Source organism: Rhinopithecus bieti, unplaced genomic scaffold (assembly GCF_001698545.2).
Source record: "Rhinopithecus bieti isolate Rb0 unplaced genomic scaffold, ASM169854v2 scaffold_68244, whole genome shotgun sequence".
Taxonomy (NCBI): Eukaryota; Metazoa; Chordata; class Mammalia; order Primates; family Cercopithecidae; genus Rhinopithecus; species Rhinopithecus bieti.
The window spans coordinates 478667-502256 of NW_016825829.1; the positions used below are offsets into that span (position 1 = coordinate 478667).

The 23590-nt window shown below is 47.8% G+C and overlaps 1 protein-coding gene across 2 annotated transcripts in view; it reads right to left on the bottom strand.

Moving 5' to 3' along the window:
- Nucleotides 1–23590, bottom strand: part of HTT (huntingtin) — a 166191-nt gene that overhangs the window by 16374 nt on the left and 126227 nt on the right. For both annotated transcript variants that reach the window (XM_017863158.1, XM_017863159.1), the window contains 15 exons: nt 21382–21561; nt 21074–21250; nt 20705–20781; nt 19213–19351; nt 18122–18244; nt 15228–15441; nt 14661–14806; nt 13232–13409; nt 12161–12262; nt 9754–9941; nt 7389–7515; nt 4899–4999; nt 3515–3669; nt 2944–3083; nt 1360–1442 (listed from right to left, as the gene is read on the bottom strand). In XM_017863158.1, the coding sequence (XP_017718647.1) occupies nt 1360–1442; nt 2944–3083; nt 3515–3669; nt 4899–4999; nt 7389–7515; nt 9754–9941; nt 12161–12262; nt 13232–13409; nt 14661–14806; nt 15228–15441; nt 18122–18244; nt 19213–19351; nt 20705–20781; nt 21074–21250; nt 21382–21561 (2130 nt within the window). The remainder of the gene's footprint in view (nt 1–1359; nt 1443–2943; nt 3084–3514; nt 3670–4898; nt 5000–7388; nt 7516–9753; nt 9942–12160; nt 12263–13231; nt 13410–14660; nt 14807–15227; nt 15442–18121; nt 18245–19212; nt 19352–20704; nt 20782–21073; nt 21251–21381; nt 21562–23590) is intronic.

Genomic DNA, 23590 nt, shown 5'->3' on the forward strand with positions numbered 1-23590 from the left:
ACTTTGGACACAGGGCAAACATCGAAGGATGTGGGCAAATGCAGTGAGGCGGGGGGAATAGGGATTATCTCGGGCACAGACCAGTGTCCCCGGGCCCAGGACAAGGCCACAGGCACCCAGTGAGCTCTAGGCCTCTCACTCTCAGCCTGCCCTTCAGAAACACTTCCAGGAAAAGCACAGTGCGTCCTATTGGCCACGTCCACTTAGCTTGAGGTGGAAACATCTGTCAAAGGTGAGAGGACCGAAGAGTGTGACTTCTTTTTCCAACTATGTCTAGAAAAATACAGGCTGGTCCAGCAGCTCCCTGCCTCCTGTCACTGAAACCAGCAGGCACAGAACAGGACAGTACAGGGCACAGAGCAGGGAAGAGAAACAGGCATATGACATCATGGGGTTTCTGCTGTGAAGGCTGCAGGCCAGGAACTCAGAAGAGGAAACTCTCAGAGCTCATAAGTGCTTCTACACACCACATTCTGACCCATTTCCACTGAAACAAAAGCTACCGAGAGAACTGTCCTGCACAACTGGTTTCACCAAACCAGGAACCCAGTGAGCAAAAGACACAGCACAGGGTGGAGGGATAGCTGCACGTTAGCCGGCAAAGCAGGCCCTCCCCTGAGCATACACCCGTGGGGCTCCTGCCATGGGCCATCATATGTAAATGGCCCTATGTTTCTGTTTACACTTTTTCTAAGTGACAGAGTATTGGTCTGTTGCCCAGGCTGGAGTGCAGTGGTGCAATCATGGCTCACTGCAGCCTCAACCGCCGGAGCTCAGGTGAGCCTCTGGCCTCAGCCTCCTAAAATGTTATAGATTACAGGTGTGAGCCACCACGCCCGGACCCTTAAATCCCTTCACTTACCTGAGGAGGAAACAGAAGCACAGACCAACGTGACCTGCCAGGAAGTGGCCGAGCTGTCTGCCCCCCCAACAACTGGCCACAGGGACACTCAGGGCCAAGCCTGCAGCCCCCCACAACAGAGCCCTTCATGGCATCTATTTCCTCCTGAGCATCTCAGCTAACTCCACTCTGTCCTCACCCCTTTTGGTGTCTCACGGTCCTTGCTTAAGTCCAACTCAGGCCCTCTCACTGTCTCTTATATACATCTCTATCACTACATGTGAGGTCTCTTAACTACTTTCTAGAATAAAGAACATAAATAAAACAAAAGTAATATTTCCTCTGCTTGTGGGACCTAGGAATAAAAGGACAAAACAATGAACATTAAAGATTTTTTTTTTAAAAAAAGTAAAACTTCCTTTCACTTAAAAAGCGCACTGAGCTTTTCTCCTGGGTGTGTTAAGCACCGAAGTCTGAGGACAGAAACAGGCAGAGGCCTGGTGAGGCGCGAGACTGACCTGGCCGAGTTTGTAGCTCACGCTCCCCAGCTCCCGCTCGGGGTTGATCTGCAGCAGCAGCTTCTCGTGGCTGATGAGGGCACCTGCGAACACCAGCACCCTGAGTCCTGATCTGCACAGGGGCACAGGGCCGCAGGCCCACCTCGTGCCAGCCCAGCTCCTGCCCAGACAGGCACACAGGCCTGAGCCACCTGCCCTCGCCACTGGCAGGAGGGTCCAGGTTGTGCAGAGACCTGTGGGTCTCGGGGGTTTGTCACTTTATAACCCGTTAAGCTGGCAGGGCCAGTGGGCAAGCGGGACTCTGTCGCTTTTTCTCTATGACATATAAGACTGTAGCATTCACCTGTCACCCCTCAGCTCCCATCTCTGTGAGTGGGAACTGGTTGTGGGTTGAGCTGCAAAAGCTTAGGAGTCAGCAGTTGCAGGTGAGCTGACAGTCCAGGCAGGCAAGCTCTCTGGAGGACCCAGATAAGCATCTGTGAACAGTGCTTTCCAGAACCCCACCTCAGTGCCCAGGCTGAGCAGATACAGCCAGGAGCGAGAGCAGGATAATGCCCCCACTCGACCTCTCACATCCCCCACGCCCCAGGCCAAACAACCTCCTCATGTCTTTCTGCTGGGCATCCCCCCAATTCCCAAACAACAGCCTCCAGCCGAATGTCCCCAGCTAACCCTCTGCCAGACCCCAGCATCAACTCGCCTCCTCCCAAGGAGCCTCCACACCCCCTTCCCTGGAAGCATTTGCTCTCCTTGGAGCTCCAGGAGCTGCCTATGTATGCCCCCAACCCACCTCTGTGCCCCTCTTTTCTGCCGTCTACGACAGGTCATTGCTCCTGGGTCCTCCTGACCTATGAGCTCCTTGAAGGCTGGATCCATGGCCCTCCAAGTGCTGTTTATTTCAATGCCCTAATAAACATCTGAGGGTCACAGACACTGCATATAACACATTGCATGTCCACACAGAACTTTCTGCAATTAAAGCCTTCAAGGTGCTTAACCTCCTAAATAACCAGGGAATCACAAACCTCTATGCTAAAATACTGTTTGGTGAAAAACGTGCATCCCCAGATCCCCACACAACTCCCTTCTTGTAAACCAGGTGACAAACTCTGATGCCTGTGATAGGGCAGGCACACAACTGGAAGGCTTGGTGGGAGAGTGGGCACCGACAGACAGGGCCCAGGGAGGGGAGAGGTGCAGGGAGTGGGGTGCTCAGGCCCAGCTGTGCCCCGCCCTGCAGCCACTGCCATACCTGGTTTCTTAGGAAAAGCTGGAGATTCAGCTTGTGTAGATGAGCTCGGTTGAGTTCTTAACATAAGCAACTCATTCAACTTTTAAATCCTGCTGTTCTTACAGCCCGTGAGAATTGACTGGCAGGAGATCATGCTTCTAATTCATTTCCAGATTTTATTTCCTCCCTGGGCCTGAATAAGACTCCTGCTTATGAACGGGGCAGCATATTTAGCACCACAGCCTCCAACGAAACCACACTCAGGTCTTCCTGCATAACTGGTGTGGTGAGCACGCCAGTCTTTTCTCATCCCAGCCCAAGTACAGCCACCCCCCACCCTTTCCCTCAGGTACCTGTAGTAGCCGGGGACAGAGAAGGGACAGGATCCCACGCCTGGTATAAATGATGGGTGGCGATGTTCTCTCTCTTTGAAACCATTGCTTGAATCTCTTGCTCTACAATCCCTCTGATAATGCTCAGCTTCCTCCCAAACCTACATTTCAGAAAAAAGGTAAAGAGTGTTTTGTTTCCTTCAAAATCTTACAAGTGAAAAACGCCAGAACTTTCCCTCCGCTTTGCCTAAAGGAACCTGGTGTAATACCAAATGAAACTCACTTCCTAAGTGAGCGCCTGTCCATGAGCCCTTAGGTGGGTGTTCTACTACTTGCCCGCTCATTCTTGCTCTGCTCATGTTTACCCCTGAATGCTCAATAACCCCATGTCAGTTCCCGTCGCGTTTCCAGCTCCTCAATGGCCAAGAGGCCACCTTTGGGTCTGCACCTCCTGCACAGGCCACATGGACAGTGTTTTCAATTCTAGCAACAAAGGAAAACAGCCTGGGCGAAGCTGCTGGATGCTTCAGCGGGGACCCCACCGTCCCCAGCACCCATTATGTCCTGGAGACACGTGGGAATTCAAGCAAACCTCGTGTCCAGAGCTTTCAGAGGCTTGTTCCGGGGCTGCTGCTCCAAGCAGCTCACAGCTGGGTTGCCGGCCACAGGCACGGTCATTGCACTGAGCACCAGTGAGGTGATGGCCTGCACGGCCAGGACGTTGATCTGTGTCCTCTCTGTGTCTTCCTGGAAGAATAGCCCACAGGTCAACAAGAACAGCAAGACACCCACAACCAGCTCTGAATGCAGAACCCAGAGTCCACCCTGCCTCAAAGGGAGGAAGAGGAGCCCTAAGTGCTACCAAGGGACTTCTGTCAGGCTGAGCTCACGGGGCACGAGGCACGGCCTCTGCACATACGGGCCCTGAAACAATCTGATGGGCAAATGCCCATTTTTCAAATCAAGGACTCCTTTGGGCACAAAACTCCAAACATGAATTATTTTTTGATAAATTACCCTTGAATTCCCTCATACATTTCAGAGGCTTTGCTTATGACAACCTGTTAGCTTCTATGGATGAATTTAAAGACAATCTTGATGAATTGTGACATATGTCTACCCTCCAAACTGTCGTTTCTTTGAGTTCATACCACACCTTCTATCAGAATCAAGGGCCTGCATTCCACAACTTCCCATTCTGCTGGCTTCGCTGTGCCAGAGCACAGTTACTCTTAGTATCACATTAATGTAATGTACGTGAACACTTCGAGAAGCCTAATAAAATCTCTGCAAGACATTAGAAAAATGAAACCATACCGGGCGCAGTGGCTCACGCCTGTAATCCCAGCACTTTGGGAGGCCAAGGTGGGCGGATCACGAGGTCAGGAGATCGAGACCATCCTGGCCAACACAGTGAAACCCCATCTCTACTAAAAATACAAAAAAATTAGCCGGGCGTAGCGGCGGGCACCTGTAGTCCCAGCTACTGGGGAGGCTGAGGTAGGAGAATGGCGTGAACCCGGGAGGCGGAGCTTGCAGTGAGCCGAGATCGCGCCACTGCACTCCAGCCTGGGGGCAGAGCGAGACTCCGTCTCAAAAAAAAAAGAAAAATGAAACCATGTACTACTCACAGCCTTTATAAAGTGCCTTTTCATTTTAATTCAACCTACACTCCTCTGAATACCGATAAATAAAACTAAAAGATACTTTCCAGAAAGGGCACAATCTTATTGATCCTTAACATGGAACGCACCGTAATCAAATGCATTCCAGCCACTGGTAATCGCAGCCCCCAAACCTCAGTGGGCTTTGTCCCTGCTCTGGAATATCAGTCAAGACACCATCTGGCTACTCTTTCAAAAATAAGGTAGGAGAAAAAAAAAGAAAACAGTCTGCTGCCTTATTTTGTTCACCACCAAAGGCCTGCAAGTGGCCATAACTGTCCATGTGCCAACCAGCATGGGGTGTGGCCTTACTTCTGGTGGGCTCTCCTCTTGCTCCATCACGAGGGGCTGCGTCACCAGGACACCAAGGAGGGTGGCCCAAGTTTCTTCAAACTGAGTACGACTGGTCCAGCCTAGAAATATAAATGTTACACGAGACAGTGTCAGTGTCAAGCCTTCTCAAGCCTGTAGCGGAAAGCTACGCCGACACAGCACGGCCCCTGGAGCAGGCCCCACGCCAAGGGCAGTAAGTCCCTTAAACCTCACACAGGTCTATGACGCAGGAACACTATCCCCTCCATTTCATCACCAAGGAAACCGAAGTACAGACACCAGCTGCACTGTCCGAGGCACGTGAGAGGCAGGTGGCACAGGCCCAGGTCGGCCCTGGCAGCCTGCTCAACCCCCAGTGGTGCAGACACAGGGACAGGGCAGGGACACCCATGCAGGTGACCTCGCGCAAGGCCAGGGCCACTTCTGCCCCACTCACGAGATGGGCTAAAATATTCCCTGGAGTCCAGCCCTGAAACTGTACAGCTAGCTGCACAACTCTGTGGATAAAACTAAAGGCCACCAAACTGTCCGATTAGAGTGGGTGAAATCTGTAGTACGTGAATTCTACCTCAATAAAGCTGCTAAAAATTTAAAAGTCAAAGCAATGGTTCCTCTGACCTGTCTAGAAGAATAGATAAAAAAGAGTGTATCGAGGTAGGAACAGGGATTCAGTGAAAGCACATCTGATAGACCCTCCATTCCTATTGATGAGCTGCATTCGAGTGTACCTAACGAACAGTTGTTTCTGACAGCTGTGCTTCATGCCCCCATCATGATGTCTGAGGCAGACACGCCACTTGTGATAAGGCCAGAAAGACAGGATGGGGTGCTTAGGACAGTAGAACTAGAGAAATAGACATCGGGGTCCCTGTGATTAAACTGGGTAAAGAAAGAACAAGAGACAGAGAGAAGGAGAGCGTGCAGGACTGATTCAGACACAGATACAGACAAATAAAACAATTTACATTACAGGGAAAACAATGAACCAAGAGGAAGATGAGCATGAACAAAAGCAAGGACTGCAGCACAGTCTTGGGTCACGCACGTCTGCCGGGGAGTTCAAGAGCGAGGACACCCAAGTAAGCAAAGGAGTTCGTGTTAGGCAAGGGGGAGACCAATCTTCACAGTGAGGAAGAGGAGGAGCTCCGTGAGACAGCTGGCTTGAGGTTCCTGCTCAGGGTTCCCTTCGGACATTGAATTATCTAATTAACTAAAGGGGAAAGTAGACGCAAGGTGTCTGCTGCCAGAACCTTCTGGGATGAAAACAAGCCTCAAATTTGCAGAAGCCCGAAGGGCCTGGGGAGAAGACTGGACAGTGGAGTCAGGGTGCCCCTGCCAGACTTTCTAGGACAAGACAGGAACTTTCCAGGAAACATCACAGCAGGGCACAGTCACTGAGGACTGACTGATTACAATCCCACCACAAGATCACACCTCTTGCCATCAAATAGGGGCAAAAGTGGTGACTTATTCATTTAGACACTTATTTAGAAATAAGGGGTAACACTTGTTTAGAAATGTAATTTCTAGGCCAGGAGTGGTGGTTAATGCCTACAATCCCAGCACTTTGGGAGGCCGAGACGGGCGGATCACGAGGTCAGGAGATCGAGACCATCCTGGTTAATACGGTAAAACCCCGTCTCTACTAAAAATACAAAAAATTAGCCAGGCGTGGTGGCGGGCGCCTGTAGTCCCAGCTACTCGGGAGGCTGAGGCAGGAGAATGGCGTGAACCCGGGAGGTGGAGTTTGGAGTGAGCCAAGATCGCGCCACTGCACTCCAGCCTGGGTGACAAAGCCGAAACTCCGTCTCAAAAAAAAAAAAAAAAAAGAAATGTAATTTCTAAATCTGCAACAATTCTATGAAATAGACATGACCCCCATTTTACATATGACAAAAACTGAGGGTCTCTAGAGGTTAGAAGGACTTGTTCTGTGCTGCTCAGCTAAGAAGGGCTGGAAGCAGACCAGGACCGTCTGGGCCCCAAGCCTGCTTTCTCCCCATGCTGCCTCTAGGCTCTGAGGAAGGCGAGTGCTAAGAGACTCGACTCCATCTGCTCCCGTCAGCTTGTTCCCATGTGAGAAAACGCACCAGTGAGATACAACAGGATCAGACTGGTGAACACGAGAACACACTCCGAGACAAGTGCTGCCACGGTTGAGCCTAAATGCAAAATCTAAGGCAGAATTTGGCCTCACGTTGTCCATTACACATGAACTTTTCCTGACTTCAAACAAGCCCAGAATATGAAAAGCTGGGATTCAAGCCACAAAACACAGGAACTGGGATCTATTTTCTCAGTATAAAAGGAGTTTTGCCGACACTGCAAAATGTATTGACACAGGTTTGTATTATTATCATGCTTAAATCTTTTCTGGAGTCAAATGAGAAGATCCCAGTACTGGGGCTCTGGATTTCCTCCCAGTAGATGCCCGATGATGGTGACCTGAAGGAGAGGCCCCAAGAGTACCTAGTGTGTTGATGCGGTAGATGAACTCCTTAAAGACTTCCTTTTCCTGGAGGAACTCCACGGGGATCTCAGGGAATGCTGTGCCAAAATCCCCTCCCGGTTTGGGTAACCATCCAAGCTTCCACACCTGAGAAGATGAAAATGAAGTGACATCACCCGAGTTGAGTTAGGACAGACACACTGTGAGGAAGCAGGAAGCCCCACTTCTCTCCACCGGGCTCCCTCCTCACTACAACACTGTCCCCGAGCTGGCACCTTCTCCCCCAGAAAACAGCTCCAATTGCTTCCTGGGACTTCCTTCCCCATCAAGTGGCCCTTCCAAATCTGCTCTGCCCTCCCACTTCCTGTCCTCACCCTGAGGCTGCTGGCACACCCCACTCAGGGAGTGCTGGGAGAGGCAGGCAGGAGTTAGACAGCACCCCTCGCCCACAAACAGCAGATGGTGTGTTAGAATAAAGGCAGGCGTTCAGTGAAGTTCAGCTCAGATATGTTTGTTGGCAAGCAGGCACGAAAATGAACCATACAGCTTATTTCTGTAAACTCTGAAGTACAGTTCTCTGTGCATGAGGTGATTAGACAAGCACCGTGCACAGAAGAATCCACAGGCAGGCTTGATGCTGTTCAAGTGGCAGGATCAGCTGAAGGTCTGGCCAGCTCAGCTGACATGCCTTCAGTGAGGTGACAGAGGACCCAACGGAACCCCAGGATTCCCATAGCCCATCTACACACAGGCAGAGGGGTTCTATGATAATGACCAGCTAATCTCTCACCTCACCACAGGAAAGCCCTCTCTTTAAATCAGTTATGCTCCGCTGTGCTCCTCTCTGGTACCTGCCCAGGAGGAGACTGCAGTACCTTTCACAGCTGCCTTCCAGATGACCGCACTCAGGGAACTCCTCAATGCCGGTTAAGAGCTTGCTAGAGGAATTTTATCTACAGCATGCAGTCCGTCCTGGCATATCCTCAAGTGTGTTCCAGACGGCATGACCTCTAGACTGTGCCCTCCTACATGGTGTCCCCGAGCCCCTCCAAAGGAGCAGTTACTGTTTCAGAACCAGACGCTAACGAACCCACAGTGACTCGCTGTGCACCAAGAGTGGAGCCGAGAGCAACCCCCATGCAGCAAGGGTGACCGGCTTCTCCAGCACTCCTGCTGCTCTTCCCAAAAAAGCTTACAACTCCCTGTTCTGCAACTGCTGCCAGCACCGCCAGGCCCTGGCCTCTTCTTCGGAATGAGCTCTCCATCTGAATACCTTCATCCCCTGCGGCAGAACCCTCCTCAGCTCTCAGAATCAAACAATACTGTGTCCTTGGAGCAAGCCTCCCCAGACTCTCCAGCATATACACACACACACGTGCATGCACACACAGGCAGGCACACACCCTTCTCAGGCAGCCACAAGCCTCTTCCCTGGGACCCAGCTCCATTGTCACTGACCTATACCTGCTGGCTCACACCCTGCCGGGTCGGCCTTTCTTTCTTGCCTGAGGATGCTGCAGTCCCTAAGGAACAGGTCCCATCATCTTATTTCAGCAGGCTGGTGGGGGATGATGCCACTTCACTGAGCAGAAGCCAGTCCCCTTCCATCAACCCTCACTCTCCTCAAACTAAGCTCTTCATGTTATCTGAAACAAGCATCCCGATCAATAACGCCTACTTTTTTTTTTTTTTTTTTTTGAGACAGTCTTACTCTGTTGCCCAGGCTGGAGTGCAGTGGCGTGATCTCGGCTCACTGCAACCTCCGCCTCCTGGGTTCAAGCCATCCTCCTGTCTCAGCCTCCTGAGTAGCTGGGACTACAGGTACACACCACCACACCTGGCTAATTTTTAGTAGAGACGGGGTTTCATCATGTTGGCCAGGCTGGTCTCGAACTCCTGACCTCAAGTGATCTGCCCGCCTTGGCTACCCAAAGTGCTGGGATTACAGGCATAAGTTACTGCGCCCAGCAATAACACCTACTTTAAACCGATTCTGAAGACAACAGCAAAATTGTGTAGAAAAACACGAATTATTTCCAAAGGAAAATCTTACTCACTCGAGGGAGTGTGGTTTCTGGTCTGCCAGTAAGCAAAGTGGTCTAGTTGCTCTAGAATCAAGTCTAACACTAATCTCTTAAGGATGTGGGGCCTCAGTTCATTTTAGAAAACCCAGTATTTCTACTAGCGACCTCCACACATGGTGCCTGAGGAAAGCAGCCTGGCACCAGAACCACAGCTGGCACCAGAACCACAGCAGGCACCAGAAACACAGCTGGCAGCCTCTGGGCCGCAGGGACTCTGTCCTGCCCTCTCAGGTGGCCCAGCCCAGGGCTTACCCATGCGTTTCACCGTACTTGATCTTCTGCACGGAACGACCAGACTCACCAGTGGCGGCACACGTGTGTAGCTGTTGACAAGGGGCAGGCGGGCCAGGCTGACAACGATGTTCCTGAGCACTGATGTGAGAAACGCCGGCACGCCGCTATTCCTTTTATGACCCAAAGCCAACACCGACTGCAGAGACTCCACCATTTCTGCCACCATCTCACAGGCTGCGGTGATATACTTCGGATCTAAACAAGCAATGGTTAAGAGAGGACTTTTTAAAAAACACATTCTACATGCCCAGTGTAAGAAGCATGACCAACAACCAGCTGCTCAAGCTGTAATTGTGGAATCACCTAGACTGAGCTGGCCACTGAAAGCCTGCAGATTCTACCTCCATCATATCCGCCTATACCATACAATCCTCCCCATTTTCTGCTGGGATTGCTGGAATGGTCCTGAACCTGAGCTCTGGCCTTGGTTCCCAGCCCTCTGGCCCACCCTCTAGGACACTTCCTCTGCCCCTTGTCTTTCTCTGGTCTCCCAGGACCTGTGTCTGTCCCTCAGCTGGTATCAAAGGGCCACGCTGTCATCCTTGCTTCACTGGCGTTCCTAGATCAGAGTGTTTGAGGGGCTTGGGGCACGGTTCTGATGGAAATGGAAACTCCCAAGGCAGACGCCGAGGAACACGTCACACCCCTGGGAAGATCCACAGCATGCTGTCTTGAGTCTAGAATATCGTATCTATTAAAATATGATTTGTTGAGTCAGTGAAGGTGTAGTAAGTGGCTACTACCCACAGGCCACGAGATTCTACAGTTTGGGCAACTTCCTAGGGTAGAGAATGACTTCTCGTTGGACTTAAGCAATTAAGCCCCAGGCTAATGAGTTGGCTCGTTATTTATGGGATGACCTTTAAGAAGTAAGATCCTATCAAGGTGATGAAAATCAAGCAAGCTTCCCACTCCGGCCTACAGAGGGCCACGGGGATAAACACAATCATCTTCACCCAAACAGAACCCGCGTCAGGGCCCGCTGCTCTGGCTCAAAGCCCCGAGATGTCTCAACAGTTTCAAAGCAATGGAAATCTAACTAAAAGTCATAGTACATCTGTTGGGGATTCACAACAAGACTGTCATCCGTTCCAGGTGCTTGACATGGATGGACTCACTGATCTGTCTCAATCCACAAAGTTGGCACTATTCTTATCCTCGCCCCAGAAGCACAGGACCAACAGCCTGAGGTGCCACTCGGCTGGAAGACGCAGAGTAGGGAGGTGAGTGTTTTCATATTCCTTAGGCAGCAACAAGAAATAATGAAATCACAAACTGAAGCCGGAAGGACCCACAGAGGTTCGAGATAAAAATTCAGAGAAGACCTTGGCTGTGTATGAAAATGCCACTGCTTCTGGGTCATTCTCTAATTACAAAACCTCGAACCGGGAACCAGAAGAAAAAAGTACTATGCAGAAGACTAAAGACAGGAAAACTCCGTCCATAACTAGGATTGCACAAAAGCTGGGAGAAAAAGCCCAAAAGCACTGGCGCACTCATGGTTAAAAAGGTGTGTTTCCTGAGCCATGGAACACGGAAAAGATGCCTGATGCTCCCAGTAAGGGTGCTGTGTAAAGTGCGTGGACAGGCCCCAGGTGAGGCACCCCCGTCTCTGTGGGACAGGCTACAGGGAGCACTCCCTCCAGACACTGGGCTAAAGAAACTGAAGTAGCCCCAGCAGCCTAGGGGCCCTGGCAACAACAAAAGACACTTGGCCAAAAAATTTTCCTCTCAACAGGCATTGCCACCATTTTCCTAGTAAAATACCTACTCTAGAATTGGGAGGAAAGGGCATGAAAAGCCGTAGTATATGTCTAAGTCTATAACTGGCTTAAATCACTGGGATTTGGATTTACTTATTTATTTATTTTTTTCTGTAGGAAAAGCGGAATTTTCTTTTAAATATCCACCAAAACAGATGGCTGAACCTGACACTGAGGTTACTGAATACTCATGTGGGAAACATTTATTTATTCATTACCACTCAACGAAAGGTTGTTGCTTGCTGACCAGGGGCCAAGTATTAATTTCTGAGAACACAAAGAAGACAAACCCGTTCCCCGCCCTCAAGGAGCTCAGAGTAACTGCGTGTGGAAAGTGCTCAGAGTAACTGTGTGTGGAAAGTGCTCAGATTAACTGCATGTGGAACGTGCTGGAGGGAGGGGAGGGCTTCCCCAGAGGCATCCCAGCTGGTCTGTAGGGTCTGAGACAGCCGCATGCATAGGGATAAGGTGAGACAAAAGAGTGTGGCAAAGCAATGGACTAAAGCCTCCCAACGGCGAGGGAGAAGCAGCAGGACACAGCCGAGCTACGGTGCGCTTCCAGGAGTGCACACTCGCCATGGTGCACGTCTTTGTGAATGACTTTTAAGTCTGGGAGGAACCACATGTAAGAAAGCATGGGTTGAGACTTACTCTGTGTGTTTGGATCTACTTCCTCCTCCTCCTCTCTGGAGGCTTTTGGGGTATTTGTCCTTCTTTCTGGACTAAGAAGCTGCTCTCCAGGCTGCACTGCAACTAAAATTACAACAGAACAAGCAGAAGAATTTCCACAGACTTCCAACAGTGCTTTTCATTCAAAATTTTACATTTGTGCAGCCTCACAAAAGTTCAAAGGGATAGACAGATGAGCCTAAATTTCTTAGAACCAATTTTAGACAGACAATATTAGACTGAGGTAACAATCTCTTGGTTAGTGGTATATGTCTGAAGATTTGTACTTCAGATTTCATTCAGATTTCTAAGTCCCTCGACTGTCTCCTGTTGGCCATCTCTCACCCCGAGGTTATTATCAGACGGCTCAACATTCATTACTACCAAAATCATCTCTATAACCCCCAAGAAGTCTGGTTTTTAAGTACTAATCCCTGGATCTTTGTTTTCAAGCTGGCTACAAATGCACAGATGAAAACAATTATGAAACATCAAACCATCACTCTATAATGTTTAATTTGAGAATACGAAGCTTCAGAACGCCCTCTAACATGTAAACCATGATGTCCAATTTTTTAAAAATTGTGGCTAATAACTCTTGTTGAGGATACTGTTCCTTGAAAAGAATAAGCCACTTTTATTTTACAGTACGTGAATATTACAGTGCAGTATAGAAACAAGCATTTGAACAGAAAACAATCTTCTGAATGTAATCTTACTAATCTTACGATCATATAAGACTAAATGCATAAAACAGTCAGCTAAGACGAAAGATCACAGAGACATAAAATTTAGAAGTAATTTTGAGGAAAGCTGAAATTCCAAAATCTAAATAAAATGACTAAAAAAGCAAATTCAAGGTAAATTCCAGTGTAGACTCCAATATATTGGAGAGTAAGAGATGGGGCCCAGCCCTTCCTAATGCATATTTTATCTACCTCTCCATCCCCAATTCCTAGCTTAGTACCTGGCAAACAGGCAGCACAAAATATAAACATGGTGAACTAGACAGGAACTAGGATAGGAACCCATTGTTCATGGACGGGGACTCACCAGCCTCCAGGATGAAGTGCACACAGTGGATGAGGGAGCAGGCGTGGGTCACAAACTCTGCGGAGGAGACCACGCTCCAGAGGCCAGGCAGCTGCAGGGCCAGGCAGCAGCAGTCCAGCCCTGCCTGGAGATCCAGACTCAGCGGAATCTGCTCATGGATCAAATGCCAGGACAGGGCCTAAAGGGAAGTACCAAATCACAGAATGCCCACTCGTTTACGTTCATTTGGGGAGGCCGTGTGAATCAGTTGTGGTGGAACCGTCCAAAGCATTGAGGGGAAGTGGGTCCAGATGCCCTTGCCCTTCCAGAAGGACAGCTCTGACCTGACTCCATTACATTCAGTCCTGACCCAGCTATTACCCAAGGTGCCAGTCCCCTCTCTGCCAGAATGCCCCCTTACTCTGCTGCCTCTCTCTCCTTCAGCGCTGTGGGCTCCTGTAGAAATCTCTCCTGGGCTATGTGGCCACCAGGCCAGAGGTTCTTCCCTGGGGCCCCCACAGCACTGGGGCTTGCCTCTGTCATAGCCTCAGAGGTTGAATTTGAGAGCGTGGGTTCTAGGGATAGCAGGCCTTGAGTTCAAACGCCAGAATGGCTACTTCGTAGCTCAGTGGACCTGGGCAAGTCACTGAAATTCTCTAGGCCTCACTTTCCTCACCTGTCAAATGGGAGTAACAGAGCCTATCTCACAGGGAGTTGTGAGAGTCAAATAAGAAGATGCGTGTAAAGTATTTTGTCCTGCACACAGCAGGCACATAATATAATTGGCAGCAATCACCCTGTGCTGTGATCACACGCTGACTTTCCCACTTCCCCACTAAGCTGAAACCTAAAGGACAGGGATCACAAACCATCTGACTCCACGTGGTTCAGAATAAGGGTGTATTCATCATTTTGTGAGTAACGGCACTGATGCCCTTTGGACTCCTCCCTTTCTTTGGTGTGAGGTGGAGGCGGAGCCTCTATGGGTCTGCAAAGTGTGTCCCTGATGAGGGCAGGCAGCACAGCGATGGCCCTTTAAGGATACAGGCCTGACTTTAATGCATCCAGAATGTGTACACGTTTTGGGGGCTAATTATAAGCACCAACACAAACCAAGTATTCCTTGGCTGACATGTCCAGGCCAACTTAAGACACAAAGTGCCTCCAGATGATTATTTTTCAAGTCACTAAAATTAAGATCCACGTGACATTGGAGGTGCAGATGAGAAGGGGACCTGGCTGACCTCACAGGCCACCGTGAGGAGTGGTGAGGCAAGGGTGAAGGATGGCTACAATAACTTGACGGTGACAAGACTTACTGCCAGGCTGAGATGGAAGAGTGACTGGATTGGTCAGAGCTCTTGCTTTTCAAATAAAACTGCTTTACCCTCTCCAGTCAGCCCCGTGTCCCCTCCCCACAGCAACACTGAGCTCCTGAGCTGCCTCTTACCTCAAGGGTTGCCACCACGAATTTCAGGGTGTCCTTCTCTTTCTCAGGAGGAAGGTGCAAGTGACTGGGCAGTTTGGAGACTGCCACCAGGTACTGTGCCAGGGCCCGGGCCAGAGTGGTCAGGGACTGATACAGTGCAGCATCCCCTGAAACAGAAGGCCCTCGTGGGTGGGTGCAAACGTGAGAACAGATGCAACACCTTCGAAAGGCAGTCAAGCAATTCTTTGAGAATCTGATGAAAGCACAAGACATTGTTCCTCAATGGCACATCTACACATCCGTCCACATGACTGCATGTAGTTTGGGGCTGCATCTCCCCTGAGGTCTGGCCCAGCCTTCCTCAAGGGCTTAGAGCCCTATGTCCATGACCATGTCAATGAATGGCAAAGTGGCAAACACACAGGAAGAAATTCTGAGTTGAGGACACCAGTGCTGCTATTTAGCTACCTCTGTAAATGCTTTTGGTGTATTAGATCCACTGCCTTTATTGTATATTTACTTGGTGCAAAGTACTATACTGGCCCTGGAATGCTTTTTAAAAATAAGATAAATTTTAATTTTAATTACCAAATAGATCATTCAACTTGCTCCAGTAGGCCGCCGGCTCTGCAGGCAGGTCAGACTGGAAGACGTGATGGACAGCAGGGAGCTGCTGCACGGTGTCGCTCACGCGGGCCAGAGTCACCTCACGGGCTGCTTCAAAAAGCGGACTCTTCTGGCCACCAGAAATTTCACTCATCCCTAGGCTTAAGCATGGAGCTAGCAGGCTTAGGTTGAACTCCTGAAATCAGAGCATTAAAGGTTAAACAAACAATACCAACAGATTATGAGCTTTCAATCAGGTAAGAAAAACACAACAGAAAAAAGAATAAGGCAAATGTTTCTGAGAAAACACAGATTGGTATACCATCAAAATGTTTTAAGAAAATTCTACTCTATGCCTGTTACAAATATTTGAACAATTTCATTCAACATATGCTTAGTAAAATATATTTCTGTTCTTTCTTGGTACTTTAAGTAATATTTTAATTTTTTATGCTCTTGGATTTGCTTGAAGTAAAATTTTGGTATGACAATTTTAACTCATAAAACAGAAAATCAAAGCTAAAGTGTCATCCAAGACCTCAGTGATACACCAACCATCCCTGAAGTTTGAAAAAGATGTTCAAATGCAGCTGAAATAAGTAAAAGTAGCCATATGAATGACAAAATTTTGGTTGGAAAACTGGTATTTCCTATGACAATTTGGATTATGTTCTAGCAACCTTTTTTGTTTAGCCATTTATAAGACTGGGGGCCAATTCTTCAGGTAAAACATCTATCTTAGTTTAATATTCAGAAAAGCATCATGAATGCCAAAAGTTGAAGCTTTCTTTTACAGTCAGAACTTTTACAGCTGTTCAAAGCCCAGTTAGCAAATTTGGAAAACCTAATAAACAGATCACTAAGCAAATTTATCACTCAATAAGTTAGTTTTCACTGCATGAATCTTAAGATAAACAATTTTAGGCCGGGCACAGTGGCTCAGGCCTGTAATCTTAGCACTTTGGGAGGCCGAGGCAGGTGGATCACCTGAGGTCAGGAGTTTGAGACCAGCCTGGCCAACATGGTGAAACCCCATCTGTACTAAAAATACAAAACTTAGCCGGGCGTGGTGGGCGCATGCCTGTACTTGGGAGGCTGAGGCAGAAGAATTGTTTAAACCCAGGAGGCGGAGGTTGCAGTGAGCCGAGATCGCACCATTGCACTCCAGCCTGGGGGACAAGAGCGAGACTTCGTCTCAAAAAAAAAAAAGATAAACAATATTAGCAAACGGATTTTGGGTGAATTCTCCTGTTCTTTTCAGTTGAGCTCTTCAGTACATCAGAACACACCGTTGTGTTGCCCTCCCCGCAAGGTCTCTTTTCATGAACACCTGCCTCCACCCCCAGCCTCTACGGGCATTTGTCCTCCCGGGTGCCCACTTCCCTCCCATCTGCTGCGTATCAACACAGGGCTAAAGCACCAGGAGGTTTCTCCCGTCCTAGTAGGTCCGAGAGGAAGCCCTGCTCGGGCCATGGCTGTACCACACCAAAGAGGTGGCCCCCCGACTGCTCACAGGATCTGCCCACGGGTGAAGGACAGGGACAGCAAGGCTTTGCACGGTCTCCTGGGATAGCTCTGCGCAGGTTGCCCTCTGACATCTGGGGTTGGGGGGTGAAGAACCTCACTACATCTAACAGAGGTGTGGGTAGAGGAAATCTCACTGCATTCAAGGGTCTCTTTTGTGACTCAAGATCAACCTCCAGAACACCAGAAACAAGTTATTGAAGTCACACACTACGACACTGTGTCGAAGTCTACGGCAAATATGCAACCCTGACTTCCATTCTGTCTTGGCCATGGAGCTTAGATGATAACATCCCGTGTTTGTTCCTCCCGTGGAGGTCAGATAGTTCTCATCCCAAACCATACACCCAGCCTTGGGGCCAGCTGGATTTCAAAACAATACCTCCTCATGAGAGAGGGCTCCTATCAACTTGCTTCACATTTCACAGCTGTCTGCTTCCAACTCCACTCCCATCCGGTTTCTACCCTGCTCCCTGCCGCTCAGGTCCCCCACCCTAGATGCCAATAAAAGTGCCCAGGGCCACACTTCATTCCCTCACGTGCCCCCAACCTCTGTGTGTGAGGGGCCTCTAGGCATGCCATGTACCCGCCAGGACCTGTAGGTAGTAAAATCTTCATTTCCATCTCGAGTCTCTCCTAATCCCTGAGGGAGTGCTCTCCATCTTCTCAAAGATCCTGAATTAAGACAGACACCAATCCGATACCCTTCCTCACTGCCACGAGAACAAACAAGTAAAATGACTGTAATCTAAGACCACCTCCATTTTCTTTTTTTTTTTTTGAGATGGAGTCTTGCTCTGTCGCCCAGGCTGGAGTGCAGTGGCTGGATCTCAGCTCACTGCAAGCTCCGCCTCCCGGGTTTACGCCATTCTCCTGCCTCAGCCTCCCAAGTAGCTGGGACTACAGGCACCCGCCACCTCGCCCGGCTAGTTTTTTGTATTTTTTAGTAGAGACGGGGTTTCACCGTGTTAGCCAGGATGGTCTCGATCTCCTGACCTCGTGATCCACCCGTCTCGGCCTCCCAAAGTGCTGGGATTACAGGCTTGAGCCACTGCGCCCGGCCCATTTTCTTTAAATGCATGAAAGGCTGAGTGAAATCGACTTGCCTCCTTGGATTCTAATGTGGCTGAAACAATCTCGATCAGCATATCCCCCATGTCCCGGCCCCCTGAAATGGAGTCCTCCCCACTTCCCAGCCCCATTCAGAGTGGAGTCTCTCCGTCATCCCGTCCCCATCCAGAGTGGAGTTCCCAACATGTGTTGTCAACAAGTGAGTCACATGAGGAGACAAATCCCACTTGGAAGTCACAAGAAAAGCTGAGGATTCCTTGCCTCCGCTGCTCCCCCCGTACCGAGTTCATCATGAAGGCACTCATATCTTCAGCAGGAATCCGATTCACCAGCTCTGCACCTTCCAGCAGTGCAGAATCTGACCTGGTCCAACACTGCGATTTGACAAGATGAATGTACCAGTCCTGGGAAGAAAAAGATGAATAAGGGGAACATGATGGGTGGAGTTCAAGGGGACTTCACATCCCTGGAGCTACAGGCCTAGGCCAGTGCTTGGGAACACTGCACTAGGCTAACCGAGAAGGCCGCCGGCCGGCATGCTGTGGCTACAGCTCACCACACCACAGGGCTAACCGAGAGGACTGCCGGCCGGCATGCTGTGGCTACAGCTCACCACACCACAGGTCTTCCCCTTGGGACCTCTGTTACCTGCCTGGGTACTCTCACGGCCTCCCCCTTCACCTGGTGAACTTCTAATAGTCCTTCCAAATATAGCTAAACTACTAAGGGTTAGCGGCCCCTTTGCCATCCTCTCCTGGGCTGTCTGCTTTGCTCATCTCTTCCCAGCAACCAGGGCAGGGCAGGGCAGATGCTTAGGAAATAGAGCCTAAGAAGGCAGGACTGAACCTTTGCTTTCTTATACTTGGGCTGCTGGTTTTTGAAATCTAAATTCATATTCATAAGCTGAACTCTCTCCAGGAAAGTAGAGTACCAAGGCTCTACCAAGGCCCCAAGTGGTCCCTAACTGTGAGGTATGAGCAGTAGAGGTGCTGACAACATACCAGAATGGCTGGCCGTGGCGGTGCAACTCACAGGTGGCCAGAAGGTATGAGGCGATGGAGGGAAGCTAAATGCATTGACACGTGCTTGAAGGCCTGTGCAGTCAGGGGCCTGCAGGCCACAACTGACTTTCCCTTGATTCACCCACTAACGACTCACCCCGCATTCCTACCGAAAGGGTCCCACATCAGCACTGCTTTGCTCCCTCGGACCTTGATGGCCCCCCAGGTCTCTAACCACAGCTTCACTGAGCCGAGCCGAGCGCCAGCACTCCTTGAGTCCACTGCGCCTCCTCTGCACTCTCTGTATCTGCCACGGGTGACAGAGGCACTCAGTGCCCTGTGCCTCGCATGCAGACACGCTGGACACTTACTTTGTCCGGACTCACTGTTTCCAGTGACACGTGCCCATCCCCGTCCAGCGGGTGGGAAGAGACTGGAGGAGACGGACTAAGTGAGTCTTGCATGGTAGAGAGACGGAACCTATCCAGCAGGGAATAGAGCCTTTGGTGTCTAAAATACAAATAAAAATGAAATTACAGTGTAATTTTTTTTTTTAGTCTTAGTCTAAACTCTGCACACTAGGATTCTAGAAATAGACACTCTAAGGATGCACTATTAGTGGTTTTAAAGGAAAATGAAACTTGTTTAAAACTTTTTCTTGACAGCTATTTTCTCATCAACACTGAAACAGGTCATGATACAAATGCAGGCCCTAGTTTACTTCTAAGTATCACAGTTTGTACTCCATTAATACCGTCCAGAAATTTCATTTATACTCAAACACTGCAACAGTCCATACATGGTATAAAAGCTAATAAAGGCTATCTTAATAAATGTAAAACAGATCATCTAAGACTCAAATGCACAAACTCCACTATCAAATATCCCAGTAAGACAACTGATAGGAATTTATGGTCATTTCAAAATAAAATCACCTCATCTGGCACTAGATATTTATAATCTTTTAATCTCCCTCATCTGGACTGAAGATTAAGTCTAGGGTCAAAAAGTAATAATAGTTTATCTGCCACCATCTGCTATGAGAGTGACAACTTTATAATGCAAATTACAAAACAGCTTGGCCCTACAGACTGAAAAATCATCCCAAACTGTCCACCTAATTGTGCCCAATCCCATTTAAAAACACCATCAACAAGGTATTCTTAAGACTGAAATCAACACACAATAATTTTTGTGTGTGTGTTTTTTCTTTTTTGCAATTTCAGCTCAAAGGACACAGCATGATAATTATATTCTCCTTCTCTGCTGTCTCTCTTTCCCTTTTACCCACCAAGGGAAGAAAAAAGGTAAAAGTTTAACTTATTTTGCAGTTATGGAAGTACACTCACATAGGAGATGTAAGGATTTCTGATAAAGGCTTCTCAAAGACTTTGCAAACACAACTAAGTGATTAAATGCTTTGAAGAGATAAAATGGCAACGGGATGCAGATGTAAGTCCTGCATGCCAAGGGTTCAGTAATGTCTTTCAGATTTGCCAACTCTTATTTAGCAATTAGATGACATGCTTTGATTTTGCTAAGATAAAGCGGATAACCTATTTTCCCACTCATCACAGGACAGTGAATACAGGCATTCTAAATACTACCTCTCAAACAGCCAACAGGAGTGCAAACTCCCTCCACTCATGTCACAGACGTGATCCTGCTGATTGTCCTTTACTCCATATAAAGTGAGATCTGGTTGTTTTAAAAGTAGGAAGCTTTCTGTTATGGCACTTCTGCAGTAAACCCACCTATAACGCACATCAATTTCTTGTCCTGTGAATTTATTCCCGCACAAATCTATATCCTTTATATCCTGGGTTATCCTAACACAAGGACGACCTGTGTTTCCAGCATTACCTCTGAGCGAGCCCGCTGCTCTGAAGGTATTCCTGGATTCTGTTGAGTTCTTCCATCGGCAACTGGGCCATGCTGCTCTAATAGACAAAAACACATTAGTGTGTTTGTGACACCGAACACCCAAAATAACCTCATGCTCATTTAAAAAGGATAAACTGATGTGTACAGTTCATCCTAGTAAGGACAGACTAGAAAAAAATACAAGAAACAGATCAGACACACGAGGAATGGCAAGTTTGCAGATATTTCCATGTTTCTATCGGTGACCATGTCAAGACCATACCTATGGAGGAAAAAGGCAGCCACCTGTTTTGCTTGGCCTGCTAAATTTTCAATGTAAACCAATATCAGGGTTTCTTTTCCCAATACCTGTAAATTTGCAGCCAGAAGCATTTCTACCCGGCGACAAGCAAGGATGTCGACCATGCGAGCCAGCACACGGAAAGGGGTGCACAGAAGCCTGTCCACATACAACGTGAGCACAGCTCCCGACTGGCTGAGATGGATCCCTTCCAAGCACTGAAGAGTTTTCTTCAGAGTGGTTGGCTAACAGCGAGAAGGAAAAGAACAAAAGATGACTATTTTGCCAATCAGAAATTAAAGTTAAAAATTTCAATACTCCATTTTTAAGGCAGAGAAAACTGCAACTGGCAATAGTTGGCAGGACGAAGACGTACAGCTGAAAGGTTTTCACAACGAGACTGAATTGCCTGGATGAAGAGGCCGCTGGCAGCAGAGTTCCGGTGAACAGCACTGATGAAGTCCTGCACTGGAGGCTCGTGGGAAAGGCTGATCAGATCTTGAATGTGATTTACAATGAGCCACGTTAAGTGCTCGGAGTCATGGAGGTTCTGACACTAAGGAAAAATATGATGAGAGATTCACTTTCAAGTACACAAGAAGAGACCAGGTATTAATCCATAGAAAGGCCAGAAAGGGTAAGAAGGAGAAAACACATCTCAAATATAAACCTCACTAAAAAACATACAGTATATGAGCACAAATAATTGAGGAGGCAGGAAACTGGATTTACCAAGGCCGTCACCTCCAACCACGCACTGCAGCAGAGGCTGTGTGAAGTCAGGCCCCCCTGGGGAAGTAGGGTACAGCAGTCCAGCTCTCAAAGACACTAATAATGGCCCAGGGTCAAAGGACAAAGGCAGGCCTCAGAGATCCGTGGGTAGGAGGGGCAGTGTGGTGCTGGGACGCTCCCATCCACAGCAGTGCCTGCCCCCTCCCAGGCTTCGAGCTGGCCAAGCCAGTGGGGTTCTCCAATTACTCTTTTTCAATTTTGTGATAGTTCAGTGGGAAAAAAAGAATCCTCTATCACTGCCACAGTTTTGACAGAATTGTTGAATCCAACATATGAATGGATCCCACATATCAAATAAATCTTAAGTGTAGATAAATTTAAGATTTATAACAAAATAAAAAAATTTATATTTTTAAACACGCAGAGCCTTTTCATCTTGATTCATAATCCCAGGCAGAAACTGTAAAATGTGATCAATTCCTTGACATTTGGTTAACGATTAATATTTTTCATTTGGGATCATCTGACAGTACAGGTTGAATAACCCTTATCTGAAATGTTTGGGATCAGAAGTATTCTGAATTTAGGATTTTTTTCAGGTTTTGGAATATGTGCATTATACTTATTTGTTGAGCTCCCTAAATCCAAAAATCTGAAATCTTCCAATGGACATTTCCTTTGAACATAATGTCAGCACTCAAAAAGCTTCAGAATTTGGAGCATTTGGGATTTCAGATTTTGGATTTGGGATGCTCAACCTCTATTAACTTATAAAATTAATATATTTTTTTCTTACATTTCTGTGAAAACAGCATGATACAATTATATTATCCTTAAAAGTAGAGCAAAACAGAAAACTATTTCAATAGAGAATTTAAAGCAAAAAGTGAGTATTAACAAATTGCCATCACCAGAAAAAGTCTCTAGGATAATACCTCTTTCAGTTGGAGAGTCGGCTTCCTTTTCTGATTCAGAATATTTAACACTGTTTTGCTATGTGACAGCACTATCTATAAGACACCATGTTTGTAACAAAGAAATGTATATGTTTTAAGTATTTTTAATATAAATACAGAAAAAGTATTAGATCTACACCAAAATCTAACAGCAAGTTATCTCTGAGTTAGTATGATTACAGAGGTTTTATTTTCCTCTGTTTGTTTTTTTATAAATTCTCCATGGTAAACATGTGATGCTAATTTTACGGTTAAAAACTCCTACAAGTTATATTTTTTTTAAGAGAATGGCATTTAAACAGGAATCCATCATAAAATATGGCAATGAACATCTAACACCTTTTCTACAAATTAACTTTTAAAAATTTTTTTTTAGAGCAGGGGTCTCGCCTTGTCGCCCAGGCTAAAGTGCAGTGACACAGTCCCAGTTCACCGCAGCCTCAAACTTCTGGGCTCAAGCAATCCTCCCTTCTCAGTCTCTCAGGTAGCTGGGACCACAGGCACGTACCACCATGCCAGGCTAATTTTTCTTTCTTTCTTTCAGTAGGGGCAGGGTTTCTCTATGTTGCCAGGTTGGTCTCGAACTCCCACGCTCTAGCCATCCTCCGGCCTCAGCTTCTCAAGAAGCTGTGATTGCAGGCACGAGCCACCACACTTGGATAATTTTTCATTTTTTATTTTTTTAGAGATGGGGGTCTCACACCATAGCCCAGGCTTGTCTCAAACTCCTGGGCTCAAGTGATCTTTCCACCTCAGCCTCTCGAGTTGCTGGAATTTAGGCATAAGCCACTGCTCCTGGCATTAATTTTTTTAAAAATTTAAAATCAGAACTCCACTACAGTCAATGCACTTATCTTGTTTTTTAAATCATTAGTTATTATTATTCCATTGCTTCCC